Source organism: Haemorhous mexicanus, chromosome 15, assembly GCF_027477595.1.
Source record: "Haemorhous mexicanus isolate bHaeMex1 chromosome 15, bHaeMex1.pri, whole genome shotgun sequence".
NCBI lineage: Eukaryota > Metazoa > Chordata > Aves > Passeriformes > Fringillidae > Haemorhous > Haemorhous mexicanus.
In genome coordinates, this window is record NC_082355.1 from 8,073,317 (window position 1) to 8,098,048 (window position 24,732).

Here is a 24,732-nt window from a genome sequence, read left to right on the forward strand (position 1 = left end):
TGTTCTGTTTCTAAGTGCAATTTCTAGAGTAAGAACTGTCAATGAAATGTTCATTTTAATGTGTTATGTGTTTAGACAACCATTTTCTGTGCTTGGTTGCGTGTGTTCAGCTGCTGTAGGTGTTGACTGTGACTGAGCAAATGAAACCCTGCAGATCCTGCTTCGTGCTCCTGTACGTGCTCAGCAGGGAATTTACTCGCTCTTTGCTTTGATATCAAGGACTAGGATGTCTCTGCTCTCTCATCTAGAGGGGCAGAGATGGTTCATCATCTTCAAGCAGGCTTTTCCCTCTCTAACTGACCTTAGAAAAGTTTTCAAGTGTTTGAGAAAGAAAGGGAGGCCTCTTTATATCAATTTTTCTCCCATTTTGCTTTCCTGACATTTCTTTTCCTATATATGAAATTTCTCAGGTACAAACAGCTGTAAAACTTTGAACCTTGCTGCCTGTAAGGCTGATGAGGTAACAAATAAGATTTATGGGGACATACTTTGATTAAGAGTATAGTTAAATGGGTGAGAATGAGGAGATTTTATGGTGACCCTTTCTCAAATCTGAATCAGTTAAGCACATGTGAAGATGATTACATTGAGATAGCTTGGATTTATCAGTTAAGTATTATAAAAGCAGGTAGACTGGTGAGAATGGGATGCTTGTAAAGGAGTTAAAGCAGCTTGTCTGTCAGAAGAATTTAAGTAGATGGCAGTTGAGTTGACTCACTATTGGAGCTGTTGCTGTCTCTAGAGCTCTTCTGTGAAGCAGTTGTTACGTAACAACGGTAAAACAAAAACATACCGATTTTGCCCTCTGAAATCAGGAATTTGACTAGGCATTATTTGGGGAAAACCTGCAGAAGAGAATGTGGTGGATAATAATGAACAAATGCAAGTAAGTTTTCACATTTTAGGTTGAGGTTTGATCAAATCATTTGTCTTTTCAGAAGTAAGTAATTGTCAGAGGCAAAAAGCTGATCACTATCAAATAAGAAAAGATACCTTCTTTGTGACTAAAATATTTTTATTACTTTTTCAGATTATAATAATGAAGATGAATTCGGAAGAAAGTTGAGGTTCCTCTTGCAGCAGCTTCCGCCTGTTAATTACAGTTTGTTAAAGTTTCTGTGTAAATTTTTAGCTAACGTAGCATCACATCATGAAGAAATTTGGTCAGCAAGTTCTTTAGCTGCAGTCTTTGGCCCGGATGTTTTTCAGTAAGTTAATTATAAAAGTTAATTCCCTGTTTCTGTGGGAATTTGAGTGTCTCATTGTAATTTAAAGTCATTCCTGGTCCCTGAGCAACAGTAACAAAGTTCACAGTATGTTTCAGGCAGAATCCTTTTCTGTCCCCACCCACTCTCTCACCCCAGTTTGGTTTTACAATTTTTGCTAAGATTTAAACAGCAGCTTGTCTCTGAGCTGTGGCATGAGAAACCACTGTTTTGATTGTTGCATTACTGTATTTATTCTGATATAAAATAAAATGAAGCCACGGGGGCTAGCTTCTTAGCCGGATAGCTGATCCCTCGTAGGGTAAGCGCCCCAGGCAAGCAGTCTTAAGGCCGGATACCTCAGCCCTATGGAGGCTAGGGTGCCCTAGGCCAGACTGCGGCACAGCCGTGACCCCTAGCAAGCTTGGTGATTGTCAGCTCTTAGTGGAAAATCAGCTCTTTTATGATTTCAGCTCTTAGCTTGCTCGTAGGGGCTGTGGCTGGCCGTGGCTTCTGGAAGGCAGACGAAAGAGAGAGGAGAAGGCAGCCAAGGGTTCCACGATGGTTTATTCTGAGGGTCTCGCGAAGGGTCTTGAAGCTGCTCTTCTGAAGAAATGGGCCAAGACAGCCTCTTTTATAGGGTTAGGGAAGATTGAAAACTGACCAATTGTAAGGGTTAGGGAAACTAGCCTATGGGGTCACAGAGAGATAAGCAGGCCTGGAGGACCAGAGTGAGGACTCCTGGTTCAATTCCTATGACTCAGCAAATACCTATCTCTAAACATCCCTCCACGGAGCTGTAGCCGGCCCTGCGTCTGCTACATTCTGAGGTTCAAATATTTTAGTGATAGTATGTAAGGCTACTGTTTGTAGCACAAATACAGTTCTAGGAAAAGGCTGGTAAAGTACCAGCTTTACTGTTGTTTCCTCTCCACAGGAAAATATTTGACTTTTAAATACTCCTCATGAAAATTTAATTGACTGAATAGTTGCTAATTCATGATTTTTAAATATAAAATAGTATAAGGCTTTATAAGGCAGTAGTGTGAAGGCATGCCTAAAGTTCTGTGTGTTCCGAATGGGTAGGGGATAATGGCATGAAGTATAGCCCTTAGTCATAGGAGACATTCAGAGGTGTTCTTCGGGGAAATGTTGCATTTAGATTTTTAAGCTAAAACAGTGTTGAAATCTTTAGCATTTACACAGATGTGGAGGATCTGAAAGAACAGGAAATAGTTAGCAGAATAATGGCGGGGCTTCTGGAGAACTACTATGAGTTTTTTGAAAATGAAGAGGAGGATTTTTCATCTACTAATGATTTAAGCTCAATAACTGAGCAGGTAAGAATATTTTGAATGGCTATATGTTACCCCTTAACTGTTGTACACATTTATGTTTATGAAAGATTTATTGTAGTACAGTTTCTTTAGTATGGCTTAGAAGTTTCTTGCAAACCGACAAAACCTGGCATTTTCTTAATGCTTGTGAAATTCTTGGTTTTGTAGTAAGTGTAGCTGCACTATATTGAAAAATACATAGGAACTAAATCAACAGCGATATCCTGCCCAACAGGCGCTGTTATAAACAGCTTTCTAATTACCAATTTAGGAATAAAGAACTGGTTTTTGATCAAATGAAGAACGACTCTGTTGTTGGTCTTGGTCAAGAGTGTTTCTAGATGTGTCTTACAGGAGAATGCAGGATCTCACACTCCACTTGATGATGTTATCAGTGGTGCTTTCCTGTGCCAGAGTTTTTGAATGGTGTTTCTGATTCTAAGACTTGAAAATGATATATTTTCTGTAAAGAGAAAAAAGGGGATAAATAAGCAGTTGCTAAGGTAGGTAACAAAGAGTACTGATTTTTATAGCTTATTTCACAAACCCCTCCTCTAGCAAGACAGGTGAGGCAAGTACTGGGGCAGTTGCTGCTTCCTCTTCCTGCAGTAGGTGTTGGTCTGGTGTGCCAGGCTGGGCAGCAGGTTCTGGAGTGAGCAGTGTGTGCTGTGAGAGCTCCTGGAGCAAGCACTGCCACTCTGCAAAGCTCCATGCAGGAATCTGGCACTGAGAGCTGCCACAGCCTTGCTGCATGCAGGGAGCTGCTGAACAAAGCTGGGCTGTGACTCCTGCAGCTGCAGGCTGTCACTGGGTTGGGATAACTGCTCTGTAAACCAGAGCTGCTCTGTGCTCTCATGCTTTGAAATTACTGGCTTGGCTGTGCCTTGTTATATGTTTCAGTAAAAGGGTTTCCTAAGTACAAAATGTGTTTGGTGTGTGGTTTTGTTTGTTTTTTCCCATAGTTGGAGGGCTGGTGGGGTGTCCCTTTAATTTCGTCGTGTCTCCACCAGATGTCAACAGTGCACTTCTGTCAGGCCAGAGCGGTGGGACAGAAGGGCCACTGTCCCTGCAGGGCACAGCCCCGCTGGCAGCTGCCCCATTGTGTGGGTGGGCTTGCCTTTGCTTCCCTGGCACATGCTCTTGCAATTACAGAGGAAAATCAGGGATAAATACATTTCTTGCCTGGAATGTGGTGCCATATAACACGTTACACCCCTTTGAAAAACTAACAAATATCTTCTCTCTGTCTTCTGTGTAATTTTAAACTTCTGAAGTTTCAGTTTTTCTTAATTTAGTGGTTTTGTTTTACACTGGTGACAGATACTATAAAGCATATTTTCTTGAGACTGCTGCTTTAATTTTTTGGATTTGCAAGATTGGGAGATCAGTAATCAGTCGCAGAGGCAGCTTGGGAGTCAAGCAGAATCGCTTTTTTCTCTTGACCTTTTCATGTTTTAGACATAGTTGCTTTTTAAAAAATGTAGTTTGCTGTCTTGAGTTACCACTTAGCTACATTGTTTTGCTTTTTAAATTGGCTATTTTTTCTGCTTCAGTAAAAACATCTGTGTTTGGAAACAAAGAAACAAATATAGACAATTGCACAAAAACTTTGTAAGTGTTCATTCCAAGCTTTGAAGTTTGGGTTCATAGACTTCTGTATTGCCTTCCCTAGGAGGATTTGAAAATGCTTCTGATACATGAATGAGGCTACCTGTGGAATAGAGAAGAATTATCAGGTTTAGGCATAGAAGAAGAAAGGTTGTGTAGTTCATTATTGCAGTGTGGTTGGGATTATACTGTTTCTTTATTCTGCTTGTGTTCATTTATAGCATCAGAGGTGCTTTGTGCTTTTCAGTTTTTGTCCAGTGTTCAAGAGCAGTTTTTAATGTTGTAGAATTTACAGTTTTACATAAAAGCAAGTCTAGTGTGCCTGTTTTTCCCTAAAATTGAGAGGTATTTCCTTCTTCATGTTACTTTCATACCTTTCATGCTCTTTTAATAATCTGGACCTCTTGAAAGAAACTTTTCAATCCCTTAACTTTGATCAAATGTTTTTTAGATCAATGATCTCTTGGAAGAAGAGGAAGATGTAAAGCTTGAGCAGTCAGAAGAACTTCCAGAAGACAGCACAGAGAAACCTGTTGAAAGGCCAGCTGTGGTGCATCTAGATATGACAGGGAGTCTCTCAGATTCCAGGAATGTTACAGCATCAACAAGGTAACTTGGTTCTGCCTTGGAGTTTGGATTTGAGGTTTGGGTTGTAATTTATTCTGTCAGAGAGAGAAGCTGCCAGACTTTTGAGATAAGAGTTGGTGTCTACAAAGTGAAGCTTTAGAAGTAGGTGCAGTTCTTATAATAGTAAAATGTGGGTTAAAATAGCTGTTCCCAAATTCAGCAGAGCAATGCCTGTAGGATCGGATGAGATTAAGTATGGGGATTTATGCAGGGAAAGTTAAAAAGAGCATATTCTATTGAAACTATAAAGTGGTATTTCAACAGTAAATTTTACAGCAGAAATAAGAAGAATCTGCATACTGTTAGATCCAAGCCTGTGGTGTACCATCCTTCCAATAGGAAATCCTGGGACTGTTTCTTGTCATGTGGTGCTGGAGAGCTGTGGGCAGGTTTGAAGGTTGCAAAGTGCGATGTAGGCAGGAATGCTGGAGGGTGACCCAACTTTAAGAGCAATTCTTATAAAAGAGTGTGTAAACATAAAATCACACTTTCATTTGAGAGCTTTTTGGTGCTTGCTTAATGCACAGATTTATTTTTTACTTGTTTGTAGTATGCAAGGTTTTATTGTTAAGTCTGCTTTATTTGTACTTAGGGTTTACATTCTACAAATGGCGAATTTTACCTCTTCCCCTCTGCAGCATGTGTTTGGTAGGGGCGTTGCATGTAAGAACTTGTAGGGATGAGTGAGGAGGAATTTATAATAAAAATGTGACTAAAACCAGAAGAAATGCAGGGAAAATCACAAGTAAGTTGCTGCCTAAGAATGGGTAGTTTCAAGAATGTGGATTTTTGGTTGGAATCTGTTCAGCTGCTTGCTGCATGCTTCATTCTGCTTCATGGCAAAAAGCTGTAAAATACCAAATAATGATGGTATCATTCATCTGTTTTGTAATTTTATATTTTAATAGTTAATTATCTTTATCAGTAATAAAGCTTCTTATTTTTATTTTGAATTAAATTTTTAAAAAGTTGCAGTTTAACTGTTCACAGGTATTAGGTTGCTTCTGAAATGTGTAAACACAGTAGTAGTGACAAACTCATCATGTTTGAGAGTTTAAATTGGATAGCCTGAAGAGACAAACATTTTTACTAGATGTTTAAGGTTAATTAAAAATGAATAGGCATTAATTATGGTTGGCATTTTAAATAATTTGTGGGGAAGGATAAGGAGGAATCCTTTAGAAGAAGGAGAAAAGTGAATGAGAAAATGCTCTTTATTGAACTTTTAACCACTATAAATACTGCAAATATTTTGCCAAACCTGATGGCTTTTATGTACACATTTAGTGGCCTTTTTCTGGGCTTAGTTTCTCGATGTAAAAAAAAAATAATAGTTAAGAAAGCAAATGTTATTGCAGGTTTATTTGGATTATTTATCTTTGTCCTGGTGTAGAGCCTGTGGCAGCTTATACAGGAAGGAGGAGGAGAAGTAGATCTTAAACATGATTCTTGTAGTGCTTTAAGCTGGGGTTTTGTTTCCTTTTTGCTGTTGTCAGATTTTGGGAACCAAATATCTCTCTATTTTGGTCTCTCTATGAAGAGTACTGAAAGAGATTGTTTACCTTGATTTGTACAATGGGGCATCTGACCTTCCTCCTTGTTATTTGGACTATAACTTTCTTCTAATTTTGCTCACTGTCTTTTTTCTCCACTTTGTTCTTGCTGAAACCTATGACCCTCCTGCGCTGCATGGTGTTAATTTGACTTTGAGTTAGAGATCTTGTGAGAATGTGGATAGTCATTAATGCACTTTGGTTTAGTGACTGCTTGGAAATGGTATTTCTCATAAACCTGTGGAGTGATCTTTGAGCCCATTACCCAGCAGGGAGCATTTATTGCTCCCAGGTTGGTGTTGAGCACGTAAAGGGAACTTGTTCTCCTTTACCAGAAGCCTTTTTCCCCCGGCTCTTTCCCTTCTGCTGTCCTGACTTTTGGAGTAAAGAATTACCAACTCAGCATTGCAGCTGCATTTTAAGACATGCTGTTGAAATAAGTACTTTAGAATCCTTCTCTGTCATTATTCCAAATTTTTCATCCCTGAGCCTTGCCAAGCAGTATTTGCTTTAATTGGGCAGTTCATCTCAAATATTGTCAGTCAGAAGCCTAATATAAAATATCTTTGGTTTTGTAGTTTTCAAAATTAAATGTGTAAAAATATGAGATGTGACAGGCAGTAAGTTACATAAATAGTTTACTTTGTTTCGACTAAATGCAGTGACAAGGCCAACATCCTCACTGCTTCTGGGATATTTTTATTAACCCTTTTGTTATTTAATTAGATCAGAGAGAAGTGATAATATTAACACCTGCCTAGGGAGACAAAATCCATGGTATAGCTGACTGAATAGAAGAGCTGCCTAAACTGCTAGAGAATACATTATTATTTTAATGTAGTGCTGTTTTTAGCATCCAAATACTTTTTCCTCCTTCCATCCTGGAAAATCTGTAAACAACACGTTAGGAGAGCTTTCAAGTGTTGATTGGGCAGCTTATTGTCAGGAGTGACCTCATGTTGCAGTCGATTTCTATTTAGACTGCAGGGTTTAGTGCAGCATTCCAGAGGTGCCGCTCACAGGCAGCCCCCGGAGCACAGCCAGCAGCATGCACAGCCAGCAGCCCTCAGCACGCTTTGCTGGCTTCCAGATGAAGCATTTTTACCTGAAGTGCTCTTTTGGGATAGCAAAAATAATCAGAATGGCCTGCAAAGTTCTGCTGCACAGGTAAATATATGACAAGAAAATGTAATTTTGATGTGATTGCAAGTAAGGCTTTAACATTTAAAATTATGTGAGATTAAATGTGGTTTAGAGATACTAAATGAAATAATAGCACAACTGATTATTTTAATGAGAAATAAGAATCTGTGTACAGTCAGGAAATTACCAAGGAAAACTTGGACATGATTTATTTCCAGTTAATGTATTTTTCTACTGAAGATATGTTTTTACTGGGACTTTTTCTGGTTAGGGAGCTAATGCTGGAGGGAGTCGCAGGAGGGAGTTAGCATTATGAAACAAAGATGTTTACCTTTCTCTGTCTTGCTGTGTCATGCTGTGTTAAGGCTCTGTCTAGCATTATAAATTACAGCTTTTAAAAAGTATCCTTGAACTGTGGTAGGTGGGCTTAGAAGTTGTAATGGCTTTTCTCTTAAGACAGTCACATTTCTTTCAGAAAGTGCTTAATTGCTGAAGTGATTTGCTGAAGATGTAAGATATTCTTCATGTAGTAAGAGGATTCTTTAGGATTTGTAATACTGCTGATTTATGCACAGCTTTTGCTGAGTACCTCTAATGCTCCCAAAGGTATTGAGTGAAAGCACTGGAGAACCATCCTGTGCTGGGGGCTGAAGGTAACACGCTAGGATGGAAAATTTTGTTCTGAACCATGTCTGGAATCATCTGGATTCTTTGGAGATGAGTTTGATTCTCCCTGTTCTTGACACATTTCCTCATTGTCTCAAGTGGTAGAAGAAAAGGTTTTCAAGTCATCACAGTTTCCTATAAATAGTGTTTGTACTTGTGCCCTTGACTGAGTTTTTCTTGCTCTCTTTTGCAATTAGGGTGTTGCAGTATTCTGTGCGCTAATTGCCTCATTTTTTTTCATACCCATCTGTCCAAGGAGTGACTGTTTTAATAGTAATTAACTTTCAATCTACACAAGTATGTATTTGTACCTTTAGAATACAAGCATACCTTTAATACAACTTTGTAGAACTCACTGCGATAGAGACTTAAAACTACATTTGTGATATTTTGAAATATTACTGGGCTTTTTTTCCAAGATCATGCTTATTTTCTCTTACTTTGTTCACGAAGCTAAACTTGTAGCTTCATATTTTCATTTTTTATTTCAAGTATTGTTAATACAAAGTATGTTTATCAGAAAATCGACTTCGTACAGGTTGTAGGGCTGTGCTGAACTGTGCATGGAAATACAAATGACATGTAAATATCCTATGAAGAGCTGTAAACTGCCTCCTGCCATTTTTTTGTTTGTAAGAGAAATATAAAATGTCAGCGTGTCCCTCTCAGTTATTTGATCTGCAGCTTTGAATCAGTGGCTACAAGATCTGGCTTCTGTGTCAGGTGTTTTAATTTCCTGAAGCTATGTCTGCTTTGAAATAGAAGTTGAGTGTTGCCTGTTCTGTCAGTTTGGAATAGATCAGCTTTGGCTTTTCACCAGGCAAACACACGCACAAATCATAAGATGAACTTGATTTGTCAGCCAGTTTTCATTTTAAAAAAAGGGAGGAAATAAAATGAAAAGCTTCTATGAGCACCTGCTTGTTCACTTTGTGTCATATGGGCTTTAAATGCTATGCACTCTGCTCTTGGCCCAGTACAGGGTGTCTAAGGCAAACTGGTATAGTTATTTTTAAATAAATACTTTAACTTCTTTCTTTATCACCTTATGTTTAATTGAAAACCCTTTATTGCTTGTGTTTCACCTACTTGAAGGAAGGAAAAATAGAAAGTCTGCTTGAGGTGATTTCTCTCTGGTGGTGGAACTACTAATAAACCTTCTAAGTTCTAACCAAGGTATTTGCTGTGTTGAAACTATTCTTGGGTAAACAGAGAGACTGCAATTTGTAGAGCAAGCAAGGCTCATAGTAGTCAAAACTGATAGGACACCTCACAGAGGTAATAACTTGCTCAGTTCTCCAGGGGAGTGGCAAGCTCCCTTGTGTTTCAGGGTTTACTGTATGCATTCATGAAAATAATATTTTTAATCAACTTTGGCAACGGTGTTGTTGCATGGTAAAGAGTAGAATAAAATCTTCCTCAGCTTTTTGAGTTAGTTATCTGTAATATAAAGAAAAAACCTTTTTTACCTCCCTCCCTGCCTCCAACTTGAGCTGAAATCGATATTAAATTTTTTTCTGAGTGAGGGGTGTGTGTTGCAATTCAGGGCTGTTTATAGCAGATTGCTATTTTATTTCATACTGTCACTTTGTCTGAAGTTTAAAGTATTCTGTTTATAATAAAATTTTAATCATATTGATGAAGAATTGTGGAGGGACCACACACACATGAATTAACTGGCTTGTGTTAGTTATGTTGATTTCCACCCTCCCACCCCTCCTCGAGGAGCTTAACATTCTAGGCTGAAGTGGCTTTGCCTGGAGATTTCCAGATGCTGTACAAAAGTCAGGCTCCTGTCCCAAAATCTGCCTTTTATTTGAGATGTTGTAGCTGTGCTCAGAGAGTGTTGTAGATCTGTTGAGCATTCCAGAACAAAATTACGCAACAGTGGGAAGAACCTGTGGAGGAAAGCAGAGTAATTTTTAATTTGCTTTAGGCAGCAAGGTTAAAATCTGCATTCTTAAGCAAGGTGTCAGGAAATGTTTGACTACAGAATGATTAGCATTTCCCATGGGAAAGACCATACATCTGAGAGCTTGGAGCTTCATAACACAACGAATATTGGCTCTTGGGAGGCAGAGATCTGCATTGCTACTTCTACAACTTTCTGCCTTGTGATGGTGCTCCTTAAGATTTTGTCATTTAAATAATAAAGGGCTGCAAATCAGGGTGTTCCTTTCATGTTTATTCTATTTCTGTTAGCTGCATCACATGCAATATTTAAGTATTTTTAAGTTGCTTTCTGTTGACTTCAAGACTTCTATTTAGTGTGATAAGGTTTTGCAATATATTAACTTTTCTTTCTTTATTGCAGTGCTCATATCTCTCCCATAAGTATCTTGCCAGCCTCTGCAGAGTAAGTATAATCAAAATATAAAATGTTTGAGTTGTGCTCTTTCTAGAACATGCATAGAAGTTATGTATCCTTTCAAATGAATGCAGTAGGTTTGATTACAGTAATGAAGGAACATATTTTAGTGTGAAGGATTTCACTGGTGGCATTTAACACTAATGCAGGAAATACCAAATGCTTGTCACTGTTGTTGACTGCAGGAGCATGAGAGTAGAGTGTACTTTCATCCAGAGTCCAAAACTTTGGGTTTACACTTCAATACCTCTGAAATTTTTTACTTAATTTTATAATAGCATTCATATTGTAATTTTAGCACAAGTGATGCTGAGTAAAGTTCAGTGGAATTCTTTGTACATATGTGGAGGAAAAAATAAAAGCACAGCTTCAGTTAAAATGGGATTAAACAGTTTAAGATTTTTTCAGGCAGATTTTTAGAGGCCTCTTTTTTGTTGGGGATGAGCTGCCTGAGAGGTGCTCAGCAGAGCAGTCTGTTTTTAAAGACTCCTGTTCTTTTCTTGATGAAATTTTGGGTGTATCCTGTGTCCTTCATCAGGTACTTGCTGATTGTTTGTTTGTTGGCTTTTGCCTTTTAAGGTGACAGCCCTGTTCAGGAGAGGGTGCAGCCACATGTGATGAAGTGGAGCCTGCTCCAGGGTTGATTCTGTTGTGTTATAGACAGAGGATTTTACTGTCACATTAATCTATAAGGCTTTTATAAGTTTTTATATATAGTTATTAAAAAATAAGTTAGTTATTGTAATGTGTTGTTTACTCTTAAAATACTGTTGATAAATACTTTATGTCATACTTATTAATACTTATGTAATTATGTATTACTTATGTAATACTTTATATTATCAAAATACTTTATGTAAATATTAAGGATTCAAATTAGTAAGTGAAGTAATTTCCACTGTCTTTTTGGGAAAGCTAGTCTTTTGCCTTGAAGTACTGCCATCAAAGATTATTGTCATGTAAGGTTTATCTCTGCCTTTCTGTCTGGATAATCAATGCAAAAGTAGATCTCTTAATAGGACTTTTCCATTTTTTTTTAGCATTTTAGAAAGAACAATCAGAGCAGCTGTGGAACAGCATCTTTTCGACCTGCAGAGCAGCTTAGATAATGATCTGAAACACATACAGCAACAACGACTGGGCTGTAACAATGAAACAAAAAATCCCAGTGGGGATGAGGAAGGATCGAACAACCAGTAAGATTTTGTTTTGTCTGTAATGAATTCTATAGGATTGTCTATTTTAACTCTTCCAAAAAAACTTACCCTAATCCCCCACCTCCACTCAAAAGTTACAACTTTGGCTGTTGACTTCAGTTTTATCTATTTTAAAACAAATCAGCTTCCATCAGGTGCCAGTAATCAATAGCTCTTGAGGCAAATATTTTAAATTGATCTTGTAGCTAAAAATGCTGTCAAGTGTAGTATCTACTTTACTGCTGAATTCTGTGCAAATAGCGCAGGAACTTGAATTTACTCAAGTGCTTTCATTCTTATCTCACCAATGTGACTCACCACAACATTTTAACATATCAAAGCTATTGTAGATTCTGTTTCATAACCCTGTCTTTCCATGTCAACATAGCTACTTTACTGCTCTGGCTGCCAGTGGCACTGAAACAGCCAAAAATGGATTGAATGACCACTGTGGGTCTATTTGCATACAGTTCCAACCTTATTTGATCAGATTTTATTTTTCTTGTAAATCAGGACAGATTCTGAGTGTAGTGATTGCCATGGCAGCATTTGGAAGCTGGTACATTTTGGTGCTTCATTAAAAATAAGTAGTCATGATTAATACCCAGACTTCAAGAAGGTGTTGTTAGGATTTCAGTACCTAAATTTCTTTGTTGCTCAGACCTGGAATACATGAGCGGAACCTGACATACATAAAGTGTTCAGCAACTCAGATGCTCTTTTCTAAATTGTTCAATCTTCAGTGGTTTTAGAAGACAGGAATAAAGTTTGCAGTGGATCATAAAAGTAACAATCATTGCTGGTAATGATCAATTAAATCTGAGTTTTAGTGCTAAAGATTCAATGTCTTTGAAGTAATTTGTATGTGGGTAATTGCCTTACAGCCCTGTAGCAGCTGAATTCCTTCAGTCCCAGTGTAAGTGCTGTAAAGGTTGGCTGATCTCAGAGGGGGAGGCTCCAAGTGTCATCACTGCTGGTTTGAAACCAGTCTCCTCCTCTGGCACAGGCACTGCTGCAAATGCTTCTGATCACCATTCCACTGTGGATTAACTGTGAGAGAGGATACATGATATTGTTCTTTAAGAGGGTGCCTGGGTTCTTTAAAGCAGCAGACTGTGCACAAGGCAAATAGACAATTCAGTTAAAAACTGAAAAAAGCAGTGATCCAGTGCCAATTTCTTAGTACTGATTTAATGGCTGGAATTAAGAAAAAAGAGTTAAAATGTTAATTTTCACCCATCCTGTTTATTTTCTCTATATCTGATAGAGAAGGAGCTTTCTTGATGTGGTCTGGAATTCTTTCTGAGTGAGGACAAGGAAGGCAAAGAAGTCAAAGGCTTGTGATGAATGACAGAGTCATGTGGTGGCACATAAAGAATATATGTGAATGCAAATATGGTGTCAATTAGTTTTAATTTGCCTGTAATGTTACATGCCTTAAGTTGAAGTCTCAGCAGATTAAATGTTAGAAATAATGGGATTTCTCTGTGGAGGGGAACCCAGTGACAGTAGCTATAAACTAACTGGCTTCAGTACTGGGAGGAGTGTAGCCACAGCAGTGTCATGAGTCCCTGTAGTTTCAGGATGTCATTGCTTTTGGCTGTTGTGTTTAAATTCCTTAGGTTAGTATAGTAAATGCGGGGTGGATGCCTGGCCCTTCAGACAAGAAGCAAATAAATGCATTTTAATATGTCTATCATGTCTGGATGTATAAAACATCACGTTAATAATTAATTTTGCCTACAGGTCAGAATAATTCTGTTCGAAAAGAAACCCAAGAAAAAAAGCATCCTGATGTTTGATAATGTTTAAGGGAGTGGGAAAGTGTTTTTTTTTTTTTTTTTTTCTTTCTTTTAAAGATGTAACAACAGGTTTCTAAAATCTATCTGTTTGTATCTTTAGGAATGATGTTATTGAAGATAATGACACTGGTAGCAGTGAAAACACGGGAGACTGCTCTGAAGTATTGGTTTGCACTGATTTAGACAGTGAAGCTATGAAACATGATACTGTAACTGAGGAAGAAGAAAGCATTCAGGTGAGAGGAAGAGTCTCCTGTATATCAAATCATAAGTTGCTGCAACTTTAGTGTTCTAGAGATCCAAGTTTTCCTAAGAGCTCTGATGCAGCATTACATGGTGCTCTTGCTCTGTGCAGTCAGTTGACTTCCTTGTTGTGCCGTGTGCACTGAGAAATCTCTGTGTATTTTGGTGGGACTTGTTTGGACCCTGACTGATACTTTTCCATTCTTCTTTCACAGATACCAGCCCTTCCTTCTGCTGAGGTAAGTTGGAGTATGAGGCAGCATAGCACTGGTTTGAACAACATCTGTGTTAGTAAAGGCTTCCTGAGGAGCAGGAGCTGTAGAGCTGAGGTGGCAGAATAGCCCAGAGTCACCTTGCATGGATCAGGAAAGGGTAGCAGTTGCCTTGAGACTTTGCAGCCTCTTGGGTGTGCTTGTGCTAGAAAGGTGTGGTTTTGTCATTAGCCAATTACAGCGTTTCCTCTCTATTTCCAGTTTCTTCTGTGGTAGGCAGAGATGTCCTGTTCTTTTCAGAACATCTTTATCTCTTCCCTCGTTGATGCAATCAAGGAATTTTGTAAAATATGTGCTGACAAAAATGAAATCAAGAATAACAGTTAAAGTGCAAAAGAAGAGAGTATTCTTCCACTCTGCATCATGCATGTGCAGGTGTCAGATAAGACCTTCCAATGAAAAAAACCAAATCTATAGTTCCTTATTTATTTGCTAACACTTTTGTTGTTACAAATCTAAATGATGAATTCTGTGGGTGGAGAAGTTTGTTACACATGTGTAGAGGAGTTTCTGCAATGGTTTTCAGCTTCTTGCCTGTGAGTCCATAAATCTTCCTGAGGGTTTCCTGAAAGATAACCAGATAAGCAACCCTATTGTTAGTAGACTTAAATTAACTAGAAGAATTTAATGGGTCTTTGAACTTGCAAAGATGAGAATGGATGCCTTAGCACAGTGAAACTGAGTTGTCTGGAATCTATATTTTTATTAAAACAAAATGTTTCTATAGTGCTTTTCACTACTGTGATGTGTTCTGTTCTTGGGCTTTTGTTTGCTTTTGGGGATCCCAAATGACTCTGAACCACCTAGCACGCCAATTTTTCCAGTTGTTCCCACAAACTAGCATACTGTTTTTAGATTATTATCTTAATGCACTAAATGCATAAAACATATTATTGGATATTAAGGGGAATATGATGCTTGTGAGTGCACAATAGAAATACTTTAGTTGTCATACCTGGTGTCATTCTTGGCCTTTTTTTGCTTTTTGATAGACTTCTGTCCATTGCTGGCAGTAGTAAGGTGACATTTTGGTATGGAGTTTTGTTTTTTCAATGTTAGTTTTTACCATCTCTTTAATACACTGTTTCAAGTTGGAGAGTTGTTCCATTTGGGGAGAGGTTAAAGAGAAATGGGGTGATTCTCCTGTGTGGAAGGAGTTTGAGAGGAGTGTGTAGGGTTGTAGGAAAAGAAAGCTCTGCATGTGAGTTCTCCTTTGGGCCCAAAATGGAAATAAAAGCAGCTCTTTCCACAGCTAGAGTGTGACTGTGTAAGACTTACACAGCTCATCTCCAGGGTGGAATTTATCTGCTGGGGTATGACAAATGCACTGTAATTAAAAATTGTTTCCCCAGATTGGAATTTGACTTGAGGACTGAAATAATGCCAACAGAAGAATGATGTTTTTTCTGACAGGGGTGTCAGTTGCTGTCAGCAGCATAAAACTGGCAACTGTCGGTGTGTTTGAAGTCTGCTGGTAACTTGATGTTATATTCAGACACTGTAAAGATAATTTTGTGAGAATTCCTGAAGTCTAAAAGCAAATGACATAGTTTATATTTCAAACTTCTTGTGTTCCCCCAAATAAGACACTTCTCTGAAGAAATCAAGTACTGGGCTTTGGCATAAATACTTTTAGTGAACAGAGTGGTGACGTGGATTCATCTGAACTTGTTTTGTGAGGTGGTGTCATGGAACTGACAGCACTTTTTCATCCCCTTCCAATTCTCGCTGCTTTATTTAGTAACAGGGATTAGTAGCTCCTTTAAAAAGTTTGTCAGACTTGTTTCATTTCATATAACTTGGATACAGCAGAAACTCAGAAGTTTTTGACTCTTAGGATGTACAAACTACCATGATTTTAGTCACCCCAAACTTCATGTCATGAGTGACAATTTTAGGTACACCTTTATTGAAGAAATAATAAAAAATGGTTTTTCTGAAGATGGAAAGTCAATATCTGACTTCTGGTGATTAAAACACCTGGTCACTGGCCTTACTTGAGATGTAAAAATGTCACATGGTTAAAAAGTGTGATTTCCATCTCCACACACAAGAAACTTTTAGTTCCTGGGGCGTTTTGTGGTCAGAGATGATTATGAAAATGTTTTCTGTTGAGAGAGCCATTCCCAAATCTTTCTAAACACACTTTGTCCTAACAGACTGCAGACATATTATTGAAACCATGTGATGAAGATGAAGATGTTGATGGAGAAAATAATAGTGAAAGGTTTGTGTTTTTCTGTAGTCATACAAACCTATATGATTAACCTACAGCTTTTTTTTGTGATCAGCCCTATCTTCTGGGCAAGAGAAACAGAAGAATAAAAATTTATTTCCTCAAAATATTTTGGCACATTTTATTGCTCTTAATGATTGAAGAATTAATGTTAGCAACAGTGACTAGCCAGAAAGCATTGTTAATTTGCAGCTTTAGTACAGCATTGATTGAAATTTCAGTTTTTTTCAGTTGAGTTTTAAAATGTTGACTATTTCAGAATAAAGGTCTGAGCTGGTTTTATTTTCAGCTTTATTCAAGTCTAGTTTTTGTTTACGTGCTATGACTTGAAATTCAATGTGAAGATCAGAAAGTGGTAAAAAAGTAATATAACTTTTATCCCTCAGAGTTTTAATTATTGCCTTAAGTAAATACATTGTTTATCTGCTTAAACTGCATGGGGTTTGTAAAAAAAAAAAATAAGGGGAGTGTATAGTGTTTACTGTCCATTTAAATGATAATGTTCATTTAAAATTATAATGAGGTCTGTGCCTTCTTTTTAGGGAAGATAGTATATTGCTTGATAGCAATGATAGAAAATCTTCAGAGGCATTTCTGGTAAGAAAAATTTCATTTATATACAGATTCCCAGCATCTTATAAGAAATACGAATGTGAAGTAACACAATAAATTTAGTTTTTAACGTCTTATGGTGGTTGGTGCTGCAAGGCTTGCAAGACCTCTGTTTGAATGCTCATCATGTCACTTGACAGAGACTTAGGGCAGCACAGCAAGTTTGTGCTTATGCAGCTCATGGAAGAAATGTTTTGGAATGTAAATAATCGGTTCCTGTTGGGGTGTGTGTCTCTATTCTTAATTCCTTGACTTGGGAAAGATTTCTTTTTTCCTTAAAATTTCTAGAAGTGCTGGAACTGATTAAGTACCTGATTTCTAGCTGCTAGGTAATAATAAAATTGTTCTGTTCTTTAAATACAGGATTCAAGTAGCAAGACTTGTGATCTTAATGCAAACCCTGATTCAGAGGTGCTGGGGGATGGCAGCGTTCATGTTCCCGAGGAAGCTCCGGCTGTCCAAGTGCCACCTCTGGATCTGAAGAATGTGTCTGATGGTGACAAATGGGAAGGTAATTTTCACTCTTTAGCTCACACTATAGTTAGGGAGGAGTGATAAATAAAACTGTTTACAAAGTAAAAGCAGGAGGCAACAACATGTTCCTGTACACATAGTAAGATCAACCAAGTCATGACATAGGTCTCATCTTGTTTCAGGACCATCTGCAACTTAATTAAGGACCTTAAAAAAATATAAGGAAAACTAAAGAAAGAAAGCAAAAATGTCCAAGTTTCATTCTAGGTGGAATGTTTTGTTTTGTTTTTGTTTTTTATTGTTTTAAAAATTCCATGACCCTGAGTCTCTCCTCCAAGTCTTTAAAAACACTTTGTCAAATTATATAATTTAGTTAAAATTATCATTGTGTCTTGTTTGTCTTTGTTTTATTAAGTGTAAACAATTGAATTGGCTGAATTTTACTTAAAATCACTGACCTGCCAAACACAGCAGTTCATATTTCAATTTTTCAGAAAAATCTGTCAGTTGTTTTGGTTTTCATGTCATTGGAGAACTTGAAGCAGCTCTGAATTTTCGAATAAAGGCTGAAGTTGCAGATGGATGTTTTTCTGTGCCCCTTCTCCTTCCACGGTTTGCATTTTAGGAGAAGAAAAATACTTGCAACAGTTTTCTCTCAGACAGGATTCCCTATGTTTGTGACCTTATTCTTCACTGCCTTCCTGGTTTAGCAATCTCCTGAGCTTATGACTTGCCTGAATTCTATTGCTCAAATGTCTAGTTAAACTGTTAAAACTTTTGTTTTACTTAAAACAACCATAAGTTCTTTGTAACCAGAGCAGAACACTCTTGTCAATACCTTCTTTTCAAAATACTTCTCTTTTTATGTCTTCCTTATATCGTGTTTCCTCTGTCTGATGTTGGAGTCATCACACCTTAAAAAATGCAAGTGATCTAAGCTGCTAAACCACTGTGTGCTGTCACTGACAGTGCTGTGGCCACAGGCCACTCATTTCTGGTCTGGAAAACCTGCAATACAACTTGATAGATGTAGTGCAGGTTAACTGTGCAGGGACAGGGTTTTAACTTTCAGCAAGCTCTTCCAGTGACAGCTTTTCCTTGAGATGCCTTTAAGTGTCACAGTGAAACCTTAGCAAGACACTGGTAGCAAGGAATCACTGCACTTAACTTGTGGTTGCAGTGTTGGAAGTATTAAAATGAGGGCAGTAAAGCTGGAATGAGTGTTCTGTAACAGTGCAGCTTCGAGCTGTCAGCACATACAGCTTTGTCCTGAAGCTCAAGTGGTGAGAACTGATTTTTGGTTTGTCACTGCTGTTGACTGTCTTGCAAATTAATTGACTTCATCAGCCCACACTTCCCTTTTTACCCTTTTGCAAATAATGAGGTTTCCAACTTGTGATAGGCTTCATTTGTTTTGTACGATATTTGTTGGTTGGTGCTCTTGAGCCCTAGCAAACTGCACATTCAGGGTATGGCACGGCACAGAGAAGTCAAATTGCAGGTGCCCAAAGACACTGAGTCCAAGTTTCCATTCCAGGTTAAGAACTAAAGCTAAAACATAAAAGTCCTGCTTATGTTTTCAGTGTTTTATTTAGTTTAATTGCTTACTTGCGCATTACATTTTGTTGCATCCCCTATTTGTCTTAAGATGACTTAATATGTATTCTCAGAAGGTTTGTGGCATCCATTTTCATTATTTCCTTAAATCTGAAGTTGCTTTTGTTTTTACTTCCCCAAATAGCTTTATGACCCTTTTTTTGAAAATAAAGCAGCATAGCTGTTTATAAATTTATGTTATAACTTCTTGGTATTAAATCATGTTCTTTGCAAGAGGTCTTAATTTCATTGTGAAGTATTTGACCGTTGACTGTACTTCAGTCCTGTTTAGGATGGTTATTAGGAACTTAGCCTTCCAAGGCACTGCGAGTCCTTGTGGCATTCCATTGAAGTAGAGTGACTTTGTTAAGAGATCTGTACTAGTCCAAATTCAGTTACAAGCTTTGGGTTATTAAAGCCAATCTAATGGAAAACTCAAAGGCTTGTATGCAACAGAGTTCTTGAAAATCAACATCTAATGCTTGCTGGCCCAAGGTGAAACTGCAGAATGGTTGATATATATTTCTGAATATTTTTTCTGCATTTGCCTTGCTTTTTGGAAATCACCACCATCTCTATTATTTACAAGCTCTGAGCAAAAACATTAGAGCTTGCCTTTTGTTCATTCGAGGGTGCCTGAGTCTCTTATTAAACTGCAATAAGTCTTTACTATTCCTCTACCAGTTCTTTGTAAACCTTTCCAGTAAAAAGTTCAAATTGGCTGAGGACTGAGCATCCTTATCTGCCATAGGAATTGCTTGGAAGCTGAGAGTGCTCAGGGCCTTGTCCAAAAAGTTGGGATGTTTTTCCCTGGTACTGTATCTTCCTGCTTTACATGTTATGTATAGTTTGTTCTGACTGTGCTGTGTGTTCACTTTAGTATTTTTGCCATTCTTTTTCATTTTATTAGCGCCATGCCCTATCACTTTCCCCCTCATTGATTTCAAAACAATGCATCTGCAGAGAGAAGGGGAGGGTAAGTATGGTTCGCCATACATTCAGTTATCTGCCTTTTGATAGTTGATGGTTTGCTTTCTAACTAACCCTTCACCTGCTGTCCCTTATATCTTGGGAATATTCTGATCTGCAGCTTTTTTGCTGATTCAAAAAGGTCCCCTTCTTATATCTTGTACTGTGCAAACAGGCAAGATCACTGCTGAAAAACAACAAAAAAATTCCCAATCGTACTTAGTAAATGTACAGTGGAAAGCAGGTACAAGGGTTATTTTTTTTTTTAAGATTACTTTGTGGGTTTTATTGTTGTTCTGCACACTTTGAACCCAGTTTTCAAATTTCTGACTTGAACTAGGAAAAAGAACAGGCAACTCTAAAAGGAAAAGGGGGGTGGGATTTTAAATTGAAGTAATTGGAAGGCTGTGTCAGCTTTATTTTTAGACAAGAAAACCATGTCAATTATAAGGAATGTTAGTAAGGAGCTTTTCATAGGGATATGAAAGAATTTATTGTTTTGGAATCTCCCTCCTAAAAAATCACCTTCCACAAATTAAGAAATCTCTTTTTCTCAGTGGTGTCAAGGTAGATTTTATCATAAAACCCAAAAACACTCCTTGAAAAAGACTTAAGCAAATGGGCATTGTCCCTAAACCTTCTTCAAAACCAAGAGGACCAACGTTCAAAGTACGTTCATACAGTATGAAAATGAGTTTCCACAGCCAAATAATGGAATGGACAATAAGCATATTCTTCCTATTTTATATTTCTGATACATAAATAAGGCTCTATTACACTGTTGAACTGCTCAGAAATGCATACTCCCAAGATACACTTTGAAAAAGGGATCCTGGTGTGCATACTTCATTTCAGTACCTTTTTTCTTTCAGTTATATGACAGAGTTTGTAGCTTTCTGATGCATTTCACTGTTTTTATTCACTTTGTGTATGACATCACATCCTCTAGAGCATACAAGACTAAGCATTGGGTTCGCATTTTTGTTTCGACTCTTGTTGGTAGTTCTGGTAACAGAAAAATATCATTTTGTGTCTTTTTTTTTATCTTCTAGATCCATTTCCTGCTTTCAAGTCTTGGCAGGAGGACAGTGAATCTGGAGAAGCTCAGCTTTCCCCACAGGCTGGGAGGATGACTAATCATCCATTGGAAGAGGACTGTCATCCCATATTGTCACATCGGAGTTTGGATTTTGGGCAAAGTCAGCGTTTCTTACATGATCCAGAAACGTTGGACTCTTCATCCAAAGCACTTTCTTTTGTTAGGTGTGTATTTTAATGCAGTCCAGCAGCAGGATGTGTTATGGCAGGATGAAAATACAGCTGTTTGAGATTGCCATGGGTTTTCATGATCTGAATGAACTGAAGACCAAGGTCAAACGTAGCATTGTGTGGCCATTTGACTGCTCTGCCTGCCCAGGAACTGCTGGAGTGAGTTAGAGCAGAGGTTCAGCTGGGGTGGGATCGTGTCTCTCCAAGTGGCCTTTGACAGATGCTGAGGGAAAGAGGATAAAAATAGGACAAGATTGCAGAGCTTTCCCTGGCATTTGGTCATGGCTTCAGACAAATGGCACTTCCTGGGCTGAAAGTAGTATTTATATCCTTTGTTTACCAAGCTTTGCTAGACTCTGGTCTGATTTTATGTAAGCTCTGGCTTTTTTTTCTTGTATTTTTTTAACCTAGTTTATCAAAGTAGAGTTGTATTTTTTTAACCTAGTTTATTAGAGTAGAGTTGTCACTAAACAAGCTGCAGGTTATTTGTATGAACTGGGCAGTGTCACTCTCCAAAACTGTAAATAACCTGTGACCTATACTGTCTGCTGCTGTTACTGAGAAAGGGAAGCTGAGAACAATTTTCATGCTTGTTAGGGAAGAAATGAAAATGAGAAAGCCTGAAACAGGAGATTGGAACAAATTCAGAGTTTCTAGTTGTCTGTCTGGCAGATTTATTGATTCAGAAAGATCCTTGTGCAAGTTTTCTCCAATTAACCACAGAAGATATTTAACAAGTACTGTTAAAATGATGTAGAAGACTGACCTGCAGAAAAATGCTGATGATAATAGCCATTCTCCTCATTCTAAGACTAAAAAGGATCTGCTCTAGTAGATGATTAGATTAGTATTGCTAATATCCTGAACAACATAGATTTCACTGGCTGTTGAGGGATGTTTCAGGCACTTTGTATAATAACTGTTCTGGAAAACTCTCATGTCAGTCTTGAAATGAAAAACGCTTTGCAAGAGCAGGAAATGTCAAGGAGCTGTGTGAAAGATGATATAAAACCAAAACCACATACTTTAGAAGTCTGTTTGTAAAATCTAAGAAATGTATTAGTAAGACTAACAAATTATGTGGATACTTTTTGGTTTAATTATCTCTTAACTTGCCTGAAACAGCTGAGTGAAGCTGTTTAATTACCAAGGGTCGTTTAGTGGTAGTCCATTTTCTAGCCTGGGCTTTATTCTGTGCCCAGTCCTTGAAGAACAATTGAGTATATAGTAACTTAGGTAAATAGCCCAGGCACCAGAAGGCTGGCAATTAATGGTACATTACACTTGAATTTCAAATACAGTTTTTCTGTTGTGGATATTACTCATGTTAGGGAGACCAAAATAACATCACATTTTGAAGGCAGCAGCTCAAAGCAGTTTGAGTAAATAACTCTGAAAACTTGAAATTAATGGATTATGAACTGGAGAAAAAATGAAATTATTAATCTCTGACTTGAATATACATCTTGTTTGCACTCATTTAATTATCTAAATGACATTTTTAAAATGTTTTTAACAGAACACGAAGAGCATCCTTTAGCTCAAAAGATGACAAAAGGGAAGATAAGACACCTTATCAGCTTGTCAAGAAATTACAGAAAAAAATAAAGCAATTTGAGGAACAGTTTGAAAAAGAGAAAAACAGTAAGGTAGGTTAGCACTTCTGTCTTTACTAAGGATAAAGGACTGCATGGGAGGGCTGAGTGACTCTTGTAGTTCAGTATTGAACAGCAGTCTTCACAAATGAGAATTTTGTTACACACTGCTGTCTGCAAAAAGCAACAGCAATATTAGAAAGTGTGCCAGAATGCCAGAACCAAAGGAGGACAGAGTGACAGTTCTGCTGAGAGACTGAGGCCATTTCAGATGTGTGGAAAAGCAGAAGTGTCTTAACCACTCTCTGGTGCAGCTGCTGAAGTTGCTTTAGTTTTATTTTCAGAAGTGTTGTCCTTATGTTGGCGCTGAGATCTGAACTGATACTGGTGACATTCCTGTAACTGTTCACATTCACCATCACAAATATTACCAAATCTTGAAAGAAGTATTTATGAATAAGATTTACTGTGTTGGTTTTAATATGTAGTTTATTTGTATATTTTTCAGCCCTCCTATAGTGATATTGCAGCCAATCCAAAAGTTTTAAAATGGATGACTGAGCTTACCAAATTGAGAAAGCAAATAAAAGGTAAGAGATTGCTACAGTTTCTTCTTCTCTTGCAACACAAATTATCTAAGTAACTCAGTAAACTTCCACAGCACACAAAAATGTTTCATTTCTACATTCTGCATTATTCAGAAATCAAATTATTCTAATGGCTTTAGTTCTTCAGGAGGAAACTTTCCATATGCAAATTGCCATGTTCCTGTACTTACAGTTAAATAAACTGTGTTATTTCTTTTAAACATTTGGATTGAGCAATTTTTCCCATTTCAGATGCAAAGCAGAGGAGCTCAGAGGGAGAATTCATACCTCAAACACGTCCACGAAGTAACACTCTTCCAAAAAGCTTTGGTTCCTCTCTTGACCAAGAGGATGAAGAAAATGAAGATGAGATGCAGGTTGTGCAGAAAGAGAAGAAGCCCACCAAGGAGGCTACACTTGAACTCATTTTGAAAAGATTAAAGGAAAAACGAGTTGAGAGATGTTTACCAGAAGATATAAAGGTAAGCATAAGGTTATGGATAGGCTCTTTCTTAGAGAATAAGGGGGAAATAGAGCACTTGAGAAACCATTTTATCAATATGATGATGCCTCTGGCTAGCAGCCCTTTGCCAGGCCATCATATTTCAGACTCAGTGGGGAAATTATCAACGTGAACCACATTCCCCTCGCTCTATATTTAAATATTTAGAACTATGTGCTGACAATATTGAACAGCTTTAAATGGAGGAAGATGGGTTGTGTGATGTTAACTAAGCTAAGTTTGGCTTAGGCATCTGGATAGCGAATAAAAGTGACCTGTGTTTGATTAAATGCTAATTATTCTTGATAGAAAATGACAAAGGACCATTTGGTAGAAGAGAAAACATCTCTCCAGAAGAGCCTCCTGTATTATGAAAGCCAACATGGACGGCCGGTAATGCTTGTCTTTATTTCAAACTCTGCCATTGTGTGCATAGACAGCAGTAACTCTTGAGCACTAGTAAGATCAGAACTTAATGCTGGTGTGGGGGGTTCTTCTTTTTCCTTCTCCAAAACACAAAGGTATCTGTTGGCCTCCGTGTTGCTATCTGAGGAACTTGCTGCATTGACTTCTAAAAAAAAGGAAAAAGTATGTATTAATAGGCCCCCTTTTCAGAAATCAGCAGGTTATTGGAGTGTGCAAATAGATAGGTGTCATTTGGTGCCTTATATGTCTGTGAGGCAAAGAGATGTCTTAAAAATAAACAAGATTATTGAAATTCCTCAGAAATGACCGCAAATGTTATTCTGGATTTCACAGAAACAGAAATGAAAGGACAGTTCCCACCCCCCTTCTCTACAGTTTCATCTTTTTCTTTTTTCCCTTTAATTTCTGTAGAACCATCATCATTGCCAGGCACACATCTTTTCCCC

The 24,732-nt window shown here is 37.8% G+C and overlaps 1 protein-coding gene across 5 annotated transcripts in view; it reads left to right on the forward strand.

Annotated features, from left to right (window-relative positions):
* FAM13B (family with sequence similarity 13 member B) overlaps positions 1-24,732 on the forward strand; it is a 45,137-nt gene that overhangs the window by 13,527 nt on the left and 6,878 nt on the right. For 3 of the 5 annotated variants that reach the window (XM_059860181.1, XM_059860178.1, XM_059860179.1), the window contains exons 5-20: positions 1,031-1,208; positions 2,401-2,545; positions 4,602-4,759; positions 10,454-10,495; positions 11,548-11,703; positions 13,606-13,741; positions 13,964-13,987; positions 16,180-16,247; positions 16,799-16,853; positions 17,232-17,379; positions 19,849-19,914; positions 20,960-21,170; positions 22,696-22,825; positions 23,280-23,361; positions 23,611-23,840; positions 24,170-24,253. In XM_059860181.1, coding sequence (XP_059716164.1) covers positions 1,031-1,208; positions 2,401-2,545; positions 4,602-4,759; positions 10,454-10,495; positions 11,548-11,703; positions 13,606-13,741; positions 13,964-13,987; positions 16,180-16,247; positions 16,799-16,853; positions 17,232-17,379; positions 19,849-19,914; positions 20,960-21,170; positions 22,696-22,825; positions 23,280-23,361; positions 23,611-23,840; positions 24,170-24,253 — 1,913 coding nt within the window. The remainder of the gene's footprint in view (positions 1-1,030; positions 1,209-2,400; positions 2,546-4,601; positions 4,760-10,453; positions 10,496-11,547; positions 11,704-13,605; positions 13,742-13,963; positions 13,988-16,179; positions 16,248-16,798; positions 16,854-17,231; positions 17,380-19,848; positions 19,915-20,959; positions 21,171-22,695; positions 22,826-23,279; positions 23,362-23,610; positions 23,841-24,169; positions 24,254-24,732) is intronic. The other 2 variants (XM_059860180.1, XM_059860182.1) reach the window with 2 other exon arrangements.